At 32.8% G+C, this 15,662-nt stretch overlaps 1 protein-coding gene across 1 annotated transcript; it reads left to right on the top strand.

The window, feature by feature from the left end:
- Positions 1 to 1,349: 1,349 nt before the first annotated feature.
- Positions 1,350 to 13,965, top strand: LOTGIDRAFT_158923 (hypothetical protein; the record flags this gene model as incomplete). Its single annotated transcript, XM_009052334.1, has 11 exons — positions 1,350 to 1,412; positions 3,808 to 3,931; positions 7,664 to 7,771; positions 9,884 to 9,984; positions 11,010 to 11,214; positions 11,372 to 11,530; positions 11,923 to 12,054; positions 12,241 to 12,377; positions 12,621 to 12,756; positions 13,234 to 13,406; positions 13,693 to 13,965. 11 exons carry the CDS (start codon positions 1,350 to 1,352, stop codon positions 13,963 to 13,965), a joined length of 1,611 nt encoding a protein of 536 aa, XP_009050582.1.
- Between the last annotated feature and the right edge of the window lie 1,697 nt (positions 13,966 to 15,662).

The following is a 15,662-nucleotide window of genomic DNA, read 5'->3' as shown; positions in this document are numbered from 1 at the left end:
TATACAATTAGTGTTAAATAGTCTTAACATCTTAGACTTCCCCTGAAGTCGGCGTTGAACTTGACTTGCTCTAAAATTGGCACCTTACTCTTTCATGTACTTGCAAGAAGTACTTGTAGATATTTCTCAAATTTATGAGGTATAGAAGTTACAACCAAACCAGCTCGTTTAATTGACCTTGAAACTCAGAATGAATTCTTTCCTGATCGACTATTTTAATTCCTAGTTTATATAAACCAGACCGCGGGAATAACCTATAGCGAGATTCTTATATAACCAAATAGATCTGTTTGGGACTTATATATTGATTTTGAAAGAGAAATTGGAGTAGACTCCAGATAATTTCCAGTCTGAATTCAAAATAATTATATTTAATAGATACAGACCTAGTTTTCTATCTTACTTATTGATAATATTATTGATTCCCTCGCCACCAAAAACAAATTTCAAATCACTGTATATCAAACCTTTATCACAAGTGAAAATCAAAATTATTCAATAAAAAATGTTAACTTGGACCATCCTATGGGAGATTCTGAGTTGTTAGAACTTTAGAACCCATGTTTATATGGTTTTGAATACAAGTATAAACATCGATATACAGATTAGCTTCTGAAACCAGTCATATTGTGAGAAAATCTTAAACATTTCTGTATAATATTCCTACCTCGCCTCAGTACTAAGCCTTGCTGATCTGTCCATTAATGAACTATATATGTAAGTGCTTTGTTGCAACTTATCGGCTGGGGAATGATGATCTGCTTTGAGCAATTGCAAATGGTGTTGAGAGTTGACAGTGAAATATAACGCTTTCTCTCTGGAAGAGTGGCCATTTGACTATCATTTCCATGTTTTTGGCAAGTCAAGATAACACAGCTACTGATATTGGAATTACAGAATAATAACTATTTGACTAGATTGTCTAGAGTAATTATAAGAAAACAGGACCCGGGGGAGGGGCATATGTCAATTGTTTGTATATAATATACTATTATCATAGTTTTCTTATTGATTGACTCTATTCAATTAGAATCTATACATGTATACCACCAGGAAGCAAGTGCTTGTTCATTATATTTTAACCCTCAGGACAACCATCGTTCATAATACATTGCTATTACTTTGTCAGATCCTTGTCATTATTATTTTTTCTTTAAGCTCTGTAATTTAGCTATAAATGAAGAAACAAACTTAATACATTAAGCATGAATTTATGCATTTTTATATAAACGCATGTACACTGTGTGTTCCTGTACCCTCTTGTCACAGCTGGGGCGACTCAGGACACAACTATTGAGTCTTGCACAGGCTAATGATGAGAATGAAACCCATTTTACTTTATAAGCAACATGCTTATCATTAGTCTACTTAGTTTTGTCGATAAATCTACTATAAAGGGATGCAAACATACGGTATGTTGTGTTATGTCAAAGAAAGAGAGAAAGTGAGATAAGGTTGTTTTTATTCCAACATAAAAGAATGAGTTTATCAATAAAAGGTTAAGTATAGGTTGCTCGTTCATCATCTAAATACTAATATACAAACACGAACAACTCGCCATAACACTCGGCATTACATTCAGATATGACCTGAATAACTTTGCAATTCATTCAGATATGACAAGAATAACTCGACATTACATTCAGATATGACAAGAATTACACGACATTACATTCAGATATGACAAGAATAAGTCGACATTACATTCAGATATGACAAGAATAAGTCGACATTACATTCAGATATGACAAGAATAACTCGACATTACATTCAGATATGACAAGAATAAGTCGACATTACATTCAGATATGACAAGAATAACTCGACATTACATTCAGATATGACAAGAATAACTCGACATTACATTCAGATATGACAAGACTAAGTCGACATTACATTCAGATATGACAAGAATAACTCGGTATTACATTCAGATATGACCTGAATAACTTTGCAGTTCATTCACATATGACAACAATAACTCGGCATTACATTTAGATATGCCTGAATAACTTGGTATCATATTCAGATATGACATGAAGAGCTTTGCAATTCATTCAGATATGACAAAAAACTTGGCATCACATTCAGATAATATATGGATAACCAGGCATCACATTCCGATATGGCATGAATAAAATGGCAACACATTCAGATATGACATTAAAACTTATTAAGGTTCAATTTCTGAGTTTCCGAAAAACTAATTTCTTCAGAGGACAGATAACCTGTCAACCATGCCAAACAAATATTAATTCAAGTCCACAAAGGATATCTGGATGATATTCACAACCTTTCTGGATAAAAGGTTACGTTTGCATGATTTTAAGACCTTTAAACGTTGATCAAGAGTAATGACAGCTAGCAAGTTGTGGACTAGTTCGACTGAAATCATGACGACTTATGACTTATTCAATAGCTGAATTAAAGCTGAAAGTTGAACACTAGGAAGTGTTACTCTGATAATTACCAAGAGATGGCTGATGAAAAGAAGTTCAGATTGATTGATAGCCAGAAATTAGAGATAAATATTGACTGTGTTTTCTGGTGATTTCTTTCCACTTGTAAACTATTCACCAGATAATTGTTCATCAATAAACCTTCCTCTAGTTCATTGTAAATCAGTAAGAATAGACAGATGTTTTCACTGTAGAAGAAAAATATCAACTTGTTTGTGCAGACTTTATTCGAAAATAACTTCTTGCCAAAACACCAATTCATGAATAATATTTAAATTTTTTGTAAAAGATGTACATATATTTAATACAATACACACTGGAACACCTATTATATTACTGAGACTGAATAATAATAATAATACTAAAATATTTATTAGGGTGAAAATTAGGCCTGGCCTTTTCACTATTTTGCCCTTGAAAGGAACACTACATATAATACAAAAGGAACTCAAAATAACAATCACAAAAGCAGTAGAACTCTTAACAGTTATATACATTTATCATTCATCTGATTTTGTTGTTCTATTTTTTGAAGAAAGAAAAGAGTTGTTTTTTAAATTTTGCCAAGGATCGAGGTAAAGAGTACCATAAACAAGGACCTATATATTTCAAGCTATTCTTATATATGAATTTAATAGGTTTTGGGACTTAGGCCTTGAAGATCTGAAATGGATATGCCGCGGACAAGTAGGAATGGTAATTTGATTATACAGTCCTAGATCCGTCGCTTTGTTTATTTCCCGCTAAAACATGATAAACAATCTTACTCTTTATGGGAAAATCTGCCTGTATTAGTGCATTTGGTAATGAATCGACTGATTGCTATACTCAATAAGTCTACAAGTATTTTAGTTATTTTTGAAATAAGTAGATTCTAATATTCAATGTTTAACAATACACCCGGTGTATTATCAATTAGTATGGAAATACATCGGTTTAGTATCTGGAAGTGTTAAAGTGCAGATGTTTACCATCAGGTTTAGATAACCACACATCTGCATGTATACCACATCTTAATTCCGTATGCATGCTTAATGATCATATTATATAATGCATATTACCATATCTACCATATTAATAAGGGGTGGCAAGTGCAATCGGTTGAAACTTGTAGTCAGGTGCCTTTTAAATTAAAAAGAATTAATTAGCAGCTTCTATTAGAAAATTATTTGTTCTGTTATACACGAAAATGTTCCCTCAAAGTTTTCGAAATTTAAGAATAAACCATTCAGAAACAAATTCACGCCATTGTCATCATGAACATTACCAACATTAGAGCCATCTTAGAAGTCTACTTGAAGTTTTCACTGACTCACTCTTAGTAAAGTCAATCTTTATCTCTTTTCAGGATTATTTAATAAAGTATGGATACCTGACACCACAAAATCCTCAGACTGGTGCCTTAAGAACAGAAGAATCGGTGTCGTATGCTTTGAAAAGATTACAGAGAATGGGTGGAGTCAATGAAACTGGTAAGTAAATTCGCATATTTTTCACAGATTACCATAATTCTAATCTACATCGACATGTATTTAGCACAATAAGTAGACACCATCAAGAAACTACCATCTTTTAAAAACGAAACAGATGGCAAGGAAGAGAAGCAGTAGTGAGTGCAAATATAGGCCCTTGAAGTTCTGTCTTCTCTTTTTTTATATACATTGACACTATTTTCTCCACATTGCTCATTTTTTATTAATATTATTAATATTGACAGAACTTCATGAGCCTGTGATAGTACATGCCTAATATTGCAACATCAATAACGCATTACGGCACCAAAATCACTGAGACATACAACAGGAAATTACAACAAAACAACACATTATAAGTACTAAAGCCAACATATAACACTTAACACCAACACATTATAGCAACTGCAACAATACTACAACAAAAAGAAGCTACACATAACACACGAGAAATGCTGATATGAATGGTTTTATAAATTGAAGAAATACAGACTGCGACCTTTTTTCAGTCTATATGTACTTAGACGTTCTACTTATTATTTAATTTTTCATATCCTCTACAATTAAACAATTTAGTTTTTGAAGTGGTTTTAGTTTTCTACTTATTACATTTATACAAACACACGTTCAGTGTGAACATCTGGATTAAACGCTATTACTAACAGTCTAAAAAGCTTGACAAAAATGGTCTCACAATGAAAGAAGAACAATGAACCATCAATTCAGTCTGATTAAACAACAGATCAAGATGGTCCTTTTCGTGTGTTTTCTGTGAGTTGTTACACTCGCCATTCATGATGAGACGATTTTTATTTAAATCGCAAAAAGTTGTCACAATTCATACCATCGTTATAAAGTGGACTGACATTTCAATTGCATATTGGATAATGTATATCCCGCAATTCCTTTTCGGCAAATATTTTATTGAGTGATTCAACGACACACAACAATTCGGCAGACTTTGTAAGGCAAATGAAATCCGAAATAGAAGGAAACCCAACAAACAGGTAGATCTGCATTGCAAGTGGATGTACACCCATATAGCACTCTTTATGACTCCTATATAGGTCATAAATACAGTTCAATAATCTACTAACCGTATAATTTCCTCTCATAATAATTCAATCAGTAAAAAAACTAAATTAATAAACAGCCATTAAGGTTGTCTGGGCCGGAAAAATATACTTGAACTTACCAACAATAATTACCTCACCTAAACTATAAAACATTGTGTATGAACCTGAAACCAGGATATAGATTAAGAGTTACTTCCCTTTCTTAATGGCCGTAATACATCAAATCTGCTTTAATATGATTTACATTTATAACACAATCTCTTTGAAATCTGTAGAATGATTATTTTAAAAACGGACTTTTTTTCCCCAAATTAATATCAACCCTTTGTGATACAATATCAACGAATTAGTAGGTCTATGTTGCAACTTTAGAGAGGCAGAAGCTCTAATGCAGATCAATCCTGGTCTCTCTGCCCTTGCTGTATAGGTTCATTTTTCTAAGAAGAAAGGTTCAATGGCCCCTAGTTTACGTTGTGCGATATTTTATTAACGTTGATACAAATGTTTCATATCTCACTGCACTTCTTACATGATAAACACGTGCAATGAGGTGATATTTCATAGTGAATAGGTGCATGTTCTTTGAGATGCGTGTCATCTTTTTTAAAATGCAATAACACCTTTTGCCTGAAATATACCTGCACTTTTTTAATCTGATAAACACGTGCTAGATACTTTTGTATTATCAGTGTCTAACTGGGTACAATGCAATTTGTTAGAGATATGCACTGCTAAATATACTATTTTCATATCGAACACTCTAAATATGAACTATTTTAACTGATAAACACTTGAAATGGATTTTCATTTCACTTTATCAACGTTTTACAACGTATATATATTTTTTTACTCGTGTATAATATAATGAAATATGGACTTCTTGCCTGATAACACGTGCAAGATATTTATCAGCGACTAGCTGGGTACAGATTTTTATTAAATGATACTAAAAACGTGTCATGCTTGTATACATTATGCAATATGTCAGATATATGCACTTCTTAAAGATTGTCATCATTTTCTAACCTGTATAGATGTGTATTCGGCTGTTTTTCTTGATAAACACGTGTAGAACAATTCACGATATGAATTACTATAGCTTGGTATATACTTTAAAAATATGACCAAATAGTTGTCTCCCTTCCTATTGAAAATATTAAGTTTCGATGTAACACCTATGAATTCGGAGCCTTTCTATCAAACTAGTTGTATGTCCGGAACAGCATGATATATATCCATGCCAAGGGCTAATATTTAGATTGTTCAAAATTCCTCTAGTTCACCAATAGTTTTATCAAATCGACGTGTTGTATTGTTGGTTTTGTTTTTGTAATTCATGTCTTATTCAGACATATTTTACCTTGTATACTTAGTGAATTAAAGTATTGTACATTGACTTGAGTAGTCGAAATACGTCAAGTTGAAGAATATAATTAATGTTGTATTCGCCTAATCAATTATTCATTGTAGCAAGAACTGGGACCAATATTTACCAGGCATTCACCAGACATTAGTGTGGAAAGCTTAATTTAACTAACAGTTACAGACAGTCCCATTACCTCATCGGATAAAAATTGCTTTATTTATTATACTGGTATCTCATTGTGGACAAAAAAAAAACAACACATCATGAATGCTTTCAATGCATCAATTTGTACATTCATTTATCAAAACATTGTCTTATACAATTCTTATAATGCAGGAATACACGTCCACGTTAGAGATATCGAATATGCAATTGGCGCCTCTATCCTGTCGAATGTTCTTTTTACTATGGAATTTTCTGTTCCCAAAGGTTTTTACTATTTTATTATGTTCGAAAGCATTTATTTGTGATAACCTTCCAATATATTACTTGTTTGAAAACTTTCAATACACACCACTACTGGTAATCTCTCATGTATTTCGTAAACCTTAGTGTCAGATAAGAGTAGGGTTTAGCAATATGTTCTGGAAATAAACCTTGAACTGTTCTGTTTGATGTTTGAGAAGGGATAATTAATCAAGACGTATGTAATATTGTCAGTTCTATTATTGGAATTGTATTGAGATCAGGTATTGGAGTTGTTCTGGTGTCTGGTTATTATAGAATTCTGGAAATACAAAGCCTATTAAAGAAACAGACTATAAGTAGAATAGGAATCGATAAAAATCTATAAATAAGCGAGTAATAAGTCAATAGATTAAGAAACATTTCCATGACTTAGTTCTGACTTTGTTGTTACTTTGTCACATGGTATTAATTACTTTCTACAAATATATTTTACTTTCAAATAACATCGAGGTCACGTCTATAACACCATGCATGAAATTGATTAATACAGTTTTCCGAACCAAGAAAACGTACTTTTAAATGGAATATAAAAAGCGATATCTTTAATGCATTGAAAATATTAAAATTGCTACCACACATTTAAAAAATGCAAAAATAAGACTTTAAACTGAAAAATAAAAACTGCTGACACCAAAATACATAAATTAGCAATGATCTGTGCAGAATTTCAAGTTTGGAAACTATATACTGTATTTGGAATTACTAATTAAGCTAACTTAAGTCATTAAGCTTTACAATAGATGAATCAGAGGAATTCTATTTGCATATCATCTGTATTTATTATTATTCTGTATTTATTATTATTCTGCTATATGTTTTCAGGAAAGTTAGATGAAGCTACTAAACATCTGATGACGTTGCGGCGATGTGGTGTACCTGATAACGTTGGGATGGGTATTGGTGCCAGAAGGAAACGATACGCATTACAAGGTAGGATATAGAATATCAAAAATATGGTAAAAAGGTAACTTAAGCCCAGTCACACGATAATACATTTGTTTTTAGTATTAAGAAGAATATTATTAGGACAATAGAATAATTTACACTGTTAAAATAGTGCATCAATATTGTCGAGCGATATAGTAATATTTCTAAGAAAATTAATAAGTTTATATATGAACAATGAATATCAGTTTGATCGCGTAAACGGGCTTAATTCTAAAAATGTCACTTCTCTTCAACTTTAGAAATGTATCAAAAAATAAGATATGTACAATGATAAAAACATTAATGGTAAAAATCAATTTATTTCTTTATCTGTATATGACCATACTCAGAATTCAGCAAATTGCTTTGACATTTAAAGGACAAGATTCTCATTACGCTATATAGATAAAACAAAATGATATATTATCACGTTCTTTAAGTGATGGCATTCAGAAATGTTGAAAGTTTCATTAATCGTTCAGCAACTTTCCAGGGAATTATCCCAAGAACAATCACACGAACATCAAGTCAAATTTGTCTGATATATTCAATCTGAAATTATAAAAACAAAAATTATTACCAATATAAATATCATACAAAACATATGTTTGGCAGAAAACCACATGCCAAGCGGAAGACATTTAAAATAGGTAGACCCCTTTACACCCGTTCAATGTTTTATACCGTAGTTTTATTGTTTATTTTGATATATTTCACATTTGTGCCGGTATTTACTCTCTATAAGGGGTATGGTGTTATTGTTTTTACCTCTCTTGTGAATGTTGATTTGATTGAAATGTCGGTGTTACTGTCTATCATTCCAAACGTCTAGCTTTCATAATTCAAAATCTGTGCTTGTACCCATGTATTGGTAGAATTACAGTAGTAGAATATAAAGCAGTATTTTCAGATTAGGCATGGAGATTTTTGTTCCGTACATAATTATAGGCAATATGCACTAAACTCCACGTCCAGATATTCAAATTATGAACATAATCATCCCTTAGTCCACATAGCCAATGTTGTTTACTTAGTATTATTAGTAACCAAACAGACTGATCTCTTCGATATTCAAACAAACAAATTTGACAGTTCTTTAAATAACTGATGTAGACAGTTCAACGCCGAGTTGAAATAAATGTCTAAACATTTTGGCTACGGGGATTGTACTTCTTGGTGTGGTACCGTGGTGGCCATTCCTAAGCAGCACAGTGAGTGTTAGAGAAATGTACTTGATATTATGTACTTGAGATTTAGACATAAAATGTATGATTCGGGAGTTCCGATTTCCTTGAACATCCACCCACGCTCTATATTTACACTGAAAGCGAGGTCAGATGTGTTTTCCCGCCATACCACTGACATCAGTTTACGTTACTTCCGGTTTATGGTTACCAGCTGTGTTAACATGCCGAACAAACTATGACGAAACACGGGAGGTTTATACCACCACACCAGGTGACTCAAGGAACCTCGACTATGTTGAACTGAAGTCCTTTATATGTTAACAAAATAAGATTTTGAAATGTAGTAGTAGCCCACAATAAAGTCTTCGTGGTTCTGTGGAGTGGAACCTCTGTGCAATGGGAGGCTCACATTCTGATCAAATATCACAATGGTGGTAAATGCTTTAAGAGGGGGAACATCCTTAGAATAACACATCCGTACATTTTCGATAGAAGTTGCCCCAAACTGTAACAGTAGTTATAACCGTTGACATAATTCATTGGTTACGAAATATACAAACAGTCCAAAATAAAACATAATTAAGTCAAAATAAAAGCAATAGGCCTACATAAAATCTAAGTCATGTACCAAGCAAACTAGATTAAACAAGATTAAACAAGTACTATAACACCACAGGTTGAATCCTGGTATTTAGTTCTGTTCTTTAGTGAGTATTTTCTGATGTTCGCTTGTGAAACCACGTATAGACATTTCCGAGCAAAATGTTCCTCTCAAGGGACATAACTTCTACACAAAAACTAAACGTCCAAAGTCAATGCTCTATTTTGAGATTCTGAAGTAGCAATTTATTCACCAACGTAGCGGCATGCACTTACTAGTGAAATGTTTCGTGAAATATTGACCCATACATATTTTTAATTTTTGCAGGAAGTAAATGGGCTAAAAAAGATTTAACATATCGAACATCATCCTACCCACGTGGTCTACCAACACACCAAGTTGATGATCAGGTGTACAAGTCACTAGAGGTCAGTATTATATATTATTATTTATAGCTTTGTACGGTAAGGGTACAGTTAGCATAGTGTGTGTATAGAGTACTGTCATATTATGAAACACTCATTAATTATGAATCTCATTACTTTTGGATATATTCGACTTACTCTACACACCATTTCATAATAATTTGAATAAAAATGGTTCTGATACCTAACTTACATTAAAAAAAAGTAAAAATTAAGACAAATTTCACGCGTTTTAGAAATTTATATCATCTGTATATTGTCTTGTACTCACACTTGTTCACCAGTATTGTAAAGAAATGCCAATTTATTCTGGCAGCTGTTGGTACCCAGAGGATTTCCAGGAATTAGTAAAGAGTATTACACGATCCTCCTAGGAGTTGTTTTTCTGACTTTACAATCATTGAATCAGACATCCGACATTAAAATTGACTAATCAATTGATTAACCATTCTCTCTGGATTTCAGTCTGTCAGGTCACGCAAATATTTTACATATTTATTTCCTTAATGATCTCAATTGACAATTCCAATCTGTAGTAAACTACATTACTGCTATTGTTAGAAAAGAAATACTTGTTCTTGTTTTTTGTGTATCGAGACACTTCAGAAAGACGGGCATTATTGAAGCAAAGCTATAATTTATACACAGGTCGACTTAATCTAATGATTTTGAACGTTTGTTGCTCTGTTAATATAGAGCATAAAATGAATTGGTTTGGATAAATAAATAATATTTGAAAAGCGTCCACCATCAACAATGTGAAATGAACACGATAAGATCAAGTTGTGAAACCTCAGAAGGGATAAAGACCGATATGGTCATGTTGATTAAATGTCAAAAGTCAAGGGATAGAGGCTAAAATACATCAGAAACATGATCCACTTGTCAAGCCTCATTGTTGGCATCGGCTGAAACAGTCCAGTTGTTTGAGCAGCAGCAACATATTTTCATTTACTATTTCACATCGCTCAAGCATTATTCAAAACTATAGAAATCTTATTGTTATTATTTATATTATTCATTTGCAGATTTGGTCGAAAGTAACCCCATTGACCTTTACAAGAAAAGACTATGGAAAAGTAGACCTTGATATCAAGTTTGCAAGACGTTCTCATGGTGATGGAAATCCTTTTGATGGTCGAGGAAGAACGCTTGCTCATGCTTTCTTTCCACAATATGGAGGCGCTGCTCATTTTGATGACGAGGAACCTTGGAGTATAGAAGTTCCTGATGGTAAGTCTTTGCCAATTGATATTTTCTTACCCCCCTATCAATCCACCAATACAACTTCCGATATAGAAAGAAATTAAATTAATGATTAGTGCCCACTTTTTTAGAACATCTGGTACCACTTTAACGTTTGCTTTGAAGCTTATATTTACTTTTGTAGGTGTAAATCTATTTCAAGTTGCAGCTCATGAATTTGGTCATTCATTAGGACTAGCACATTCAGACGTGAGCACAGCTTTAATGGCACCGTTCTACAGAGGTTATCAGAAATATTTTGAATTGAGTCGAGATGATGTGGGTGCTATACAAGAGCTTTATGGTTAGTTTTTACAACATCACACGATACATTTTCACATTCTACTTTTAATTCTAATTTAGTACGATCCTTGTAGAATGCTGCACGGATTCTATGGGTGTTGCCTCATAACATTATGGCTATTTCATGAGGATTATGTCACTCCAATAGTTTATATCCGTTGCTCTCTGTAACATGACATCTGCGAATGATATTCAAAGAATCAAACCGTCCTTTCCTTCTTTCCATCTACCACATTCAGTGATTCAAACGACCATTACCACAGTGTTCCACAGGCGCCAACTAAATGATCGGTGCCTTTGGGAAATGAAAACTAATTTGATGTTCCTGGTTGATACAGAAGAGAACTTGTTTGTTAATATAACAAATTTAGTAACTATTGATAATGATTTCAGGAACCAAGTCATCCAATAAACCTATCAAACCACCAACCAGAGATCCCACGTTACGTGTACCTAAGATATGCCTAGATTCTACTGTCGATGCTGTAGCTAGACTTACTGATGGCTTAACGTATATGTTTAAAGGTACATATTATAATCTATACAAAAATTTATAAACCTTGCTAAGCCGTAATCTGAAAATTTTGTGTATTTTTCATTACGACTAATTTCTCCAAATCTTGAAATGTTTCTTCTTCGTTCTTGTACACTCTGAAACGGACTAACAGCTGAATTTGACGAAACAATGTATGTTATGATATAATATTTCAGGAAAGCATTACTACAGATTAAATGGGTATGGAATTGACCCTGGATATCCTCGCGAGATCTCGTGGGATTGGGCGGGATTAGAAGGACCAATAGACGCTGTTGTTCATTGGGATAATGGATTTACATACTTTTTTAAGGTAGGATTAAATACATTTCGACTAGACACATTCATAGAATCAACAAGTGATGACCGTGAATAATCCAAAGGATTTTTAGACTTAGCATAGTAAGTCCCTGAAACTTTCAGTACTTGTAAAAAGATTCACTTTTAAAGCTGAATATAACAATTCAAACATGAACAAGTGTCTTACCTGCACAAAATTATCGGTAGCATTTGAATTATCTCAATGATTGAGAGAAAGGTTTTTAACTTCTTTCAGGGCGAATTTTATTATAAATTTCACAACTTCCGCTTAATATATGCCAAGTTAATCACTGAAGGATTTCGAGGTATACCTAATGATGTAGATGCCGTGTTTGTATGGGGTGGTAATGGTAAAACATATTTCTTCAAAGGTGAGAACCAGATTGAAAATAGATTACATAGAAATTGTGTCTTCATGACGTCTTCGAGAACAAAGAGTTCTTTTGTCTTTTCTGGAAAATTTGCCAAATCGTGTAAAGTATTGTAATATAAACTGTTATCGGGTTGTTATGTTGTATGGTCGTTATCTGTCTAAGTTAACTTGATCTTCAACAAACAGACGACTTTGAAGTTATAAACTTGAAAGAGCATCGCAATCACACGAATAATTCTGTATAGTTTATGAACCCTATTTTCATACCCTGATATACTTAATCTTACTCCCCAGCAGTAGAATGGAAAGCATCATGATCTGGATTCAAGGGGCGTATTTAAAGTGAAGAGTTGGTGCAACAATTCCAAATCTCTGAGGCATTCCTGAAAGGCGTAGATGATAATCAATAAGAAATATTTCAATAATCTGACACATAAAACAACAAGAAACCCTAGTAATAGAATTGATTTTTCAGGAAATGAGTACTGGAGGTACACAGACAGAAAAGTTGATTTCGGTTATCCTAAGCCATTAACAGTATGGAGGGGTTTACCTGCAAAAATTGATGCAGCATTTAAATGGAGGAATGGTAGAACGTATTTTTTCAGTGGTGCAAATTATTACAGATTCCATGATAATAAGTTTAAGGTATACATCCTTCAAGAATTCAATATTGTGATACGTGTAGCTGCAATTTTTGAAAATTTAACTTAATTTTTTAAGCTTTGTAGATATTTATTTCAAATGAGCCAGGCTTTCGGATTTACTCAGTAAACTTTCTTTCATCGTCTTCGAAAAATGAAGACCGCTTTGTCAAACCACCGAAATTGAGCTGACAGCCGTACAATGTGTTTGTAGAAATCTCTATCTCACTGATAATAAACTTCAAATACCACACGTCTAAATTAATGGCATTTGTATTGTATTATTTAAGGTTGATGAAGGTTATCCAAGAAACATTGGAAACTGGTGGTTAGGTTGTCCTGATAAAACAGAAAACCTACACCAGGGTGGAACTGGTGTAGAAGACGGCAATATGAGGCAGCATACACCGAGTCTGGAATCAGATGTCAATCAGGATGACGAACTGGTGCTCGTGACGCAAGCAGACGATAATACCAGCGATCAACCAATCAGTGCTTCAGTGAATTTAAAAATAAACTTTTTGATTTTAATATTTTCACTTTTCATAAATCTTGGAAGTTGATAAGAATAGTAATTGACTCGTTGTCATGGTGATATCCTGTTCCTGTTTTTAGTCATTCCAATCTTTAATATCAGGAAAACATATCTGTATTTGTGGATGTTCCGCCATATTGATGTTTCACAGAGATATCAGACATTAAATTAACAATGGCGAAAGATTGGCATCCACAGGAAGTGATATACTTTCTATTTTCGTAACTGTATTATATAACAGACAACTGTCACGTGATGTTTCAAATCCCATTAGTTTTAGATTCTTAACGTAAGTTCCACACTAATACATTCAGGAAAGCTTCAAAATTAAAAGAACTGTGCGATTCAAACATTTAATGCAAATTCAATGATTTTTGTTGACTAGCAGTCCTTGTTGAAAAATGTGTTTCTGAAACAATCAAATTCATATCAATATTCAAATTGGTTATATAGATTGTGATACAAGACTAACATCTTCTTGTTTTATACATGTTTCCAACATCATGAACTTAGAATTACGTCAGTAAATGGGAACTAATGGAGAATAATATCACAATATGAGACAGGCAAAATCATGTGCATGTCGTGTAACGGTTTAGGAGTCTCCTATTAGGAGACCAATGTTAAAAGAAATACGATAGTTAATATCTTATCTTGAGATCATTGTCAATCTAATTAAAAACACAACGTTCATTTTTTTCTGTTTCTTACTTACGTCGTACAAAATTCATACATAAGGATAAAGGAACGGAAACTGAAGATGTATGTTTATAAGCTTGTATAGTTTATTACAATGACTATTATTGTAGGTATGTTTATTGCCAATTTAATCTAGTCTTATAATACTCACTTGGCCTCAGAGTACAATTGTAAAGTTGAATCGTTCAAATCTATTAATACACAAAAGTCTTTTAACGCCTGCATGAAACAGCAGACATTTTATGTATAATACAGTATGACAACACATGTTAATCTGTGAATTAATATTTTTGACCGATTTTAGAGAAAATTCCGTAGTCCCCAGGTTTTTTATGTTTATATTCTTTATCGTCGTCATTTCCTGTATACATTTTAACATTTGTTTCATTTCTGCATATATATAGCTATTCCCATTTAGATGAATCTCAGTTGTAGTTTGTTTAATTCTACATTGTCATAGCAGTTTGTATCGTACCCATCAATACTACAAATGATATGTTCCACTGGTATCTTGTGATTGGAAATCAATTACATCCACCAATTACAAATTAAAATAGACTTTGCTATTTTTGTTATTAGTATAAAACAGAAGAAGCAGTAGTGAAAAGTATTATTTATAGCACAGTTTTCATTACTTAACCGATACGTTTGAAAACGAGCTTTAAGACACTCCTAAGAGCATTTTTCTGTATTTAAGTTAATCTTATCAACTTTAAGTGGAGCTTTTACAGATCTCGACTGAAATTTGCACACGTCATTTCCATTTCTTTCTTTATTTGGCCAAGGCCAATTTAAAAACGCTTTACAACGTCTTATATCTTGCAAAACACATTGTAGAAGAACCCTTGGTTTGACCTCTTGTGATGAAAGAAGGGCTGCAAGTTTATTATAATCTCTATTGTAAATATTATCATTTATCATTACTATTTTACGTAATGATTATTATGTATATTGAGACAATGTAAAAATGTAAATAAATGTCATAATGTTATTTATAATTCTGACTCGATTCAATAACTTTACACA

This window comes from Lottia gigantea (assembly GCF_000327385.1).
Source record: "Lottia gigantea unplaced genomic scaffold LOTGIsca_18, whole genome shotgun sequence".
NCBI lineage: Eukaryota > Metazoa > Mollusca > Gastropoda > Lottiidae > Lottia > Lottia gigantea.
This window is presented reverse-complemented; position numbering and strand designations above follow the sequence as displayed.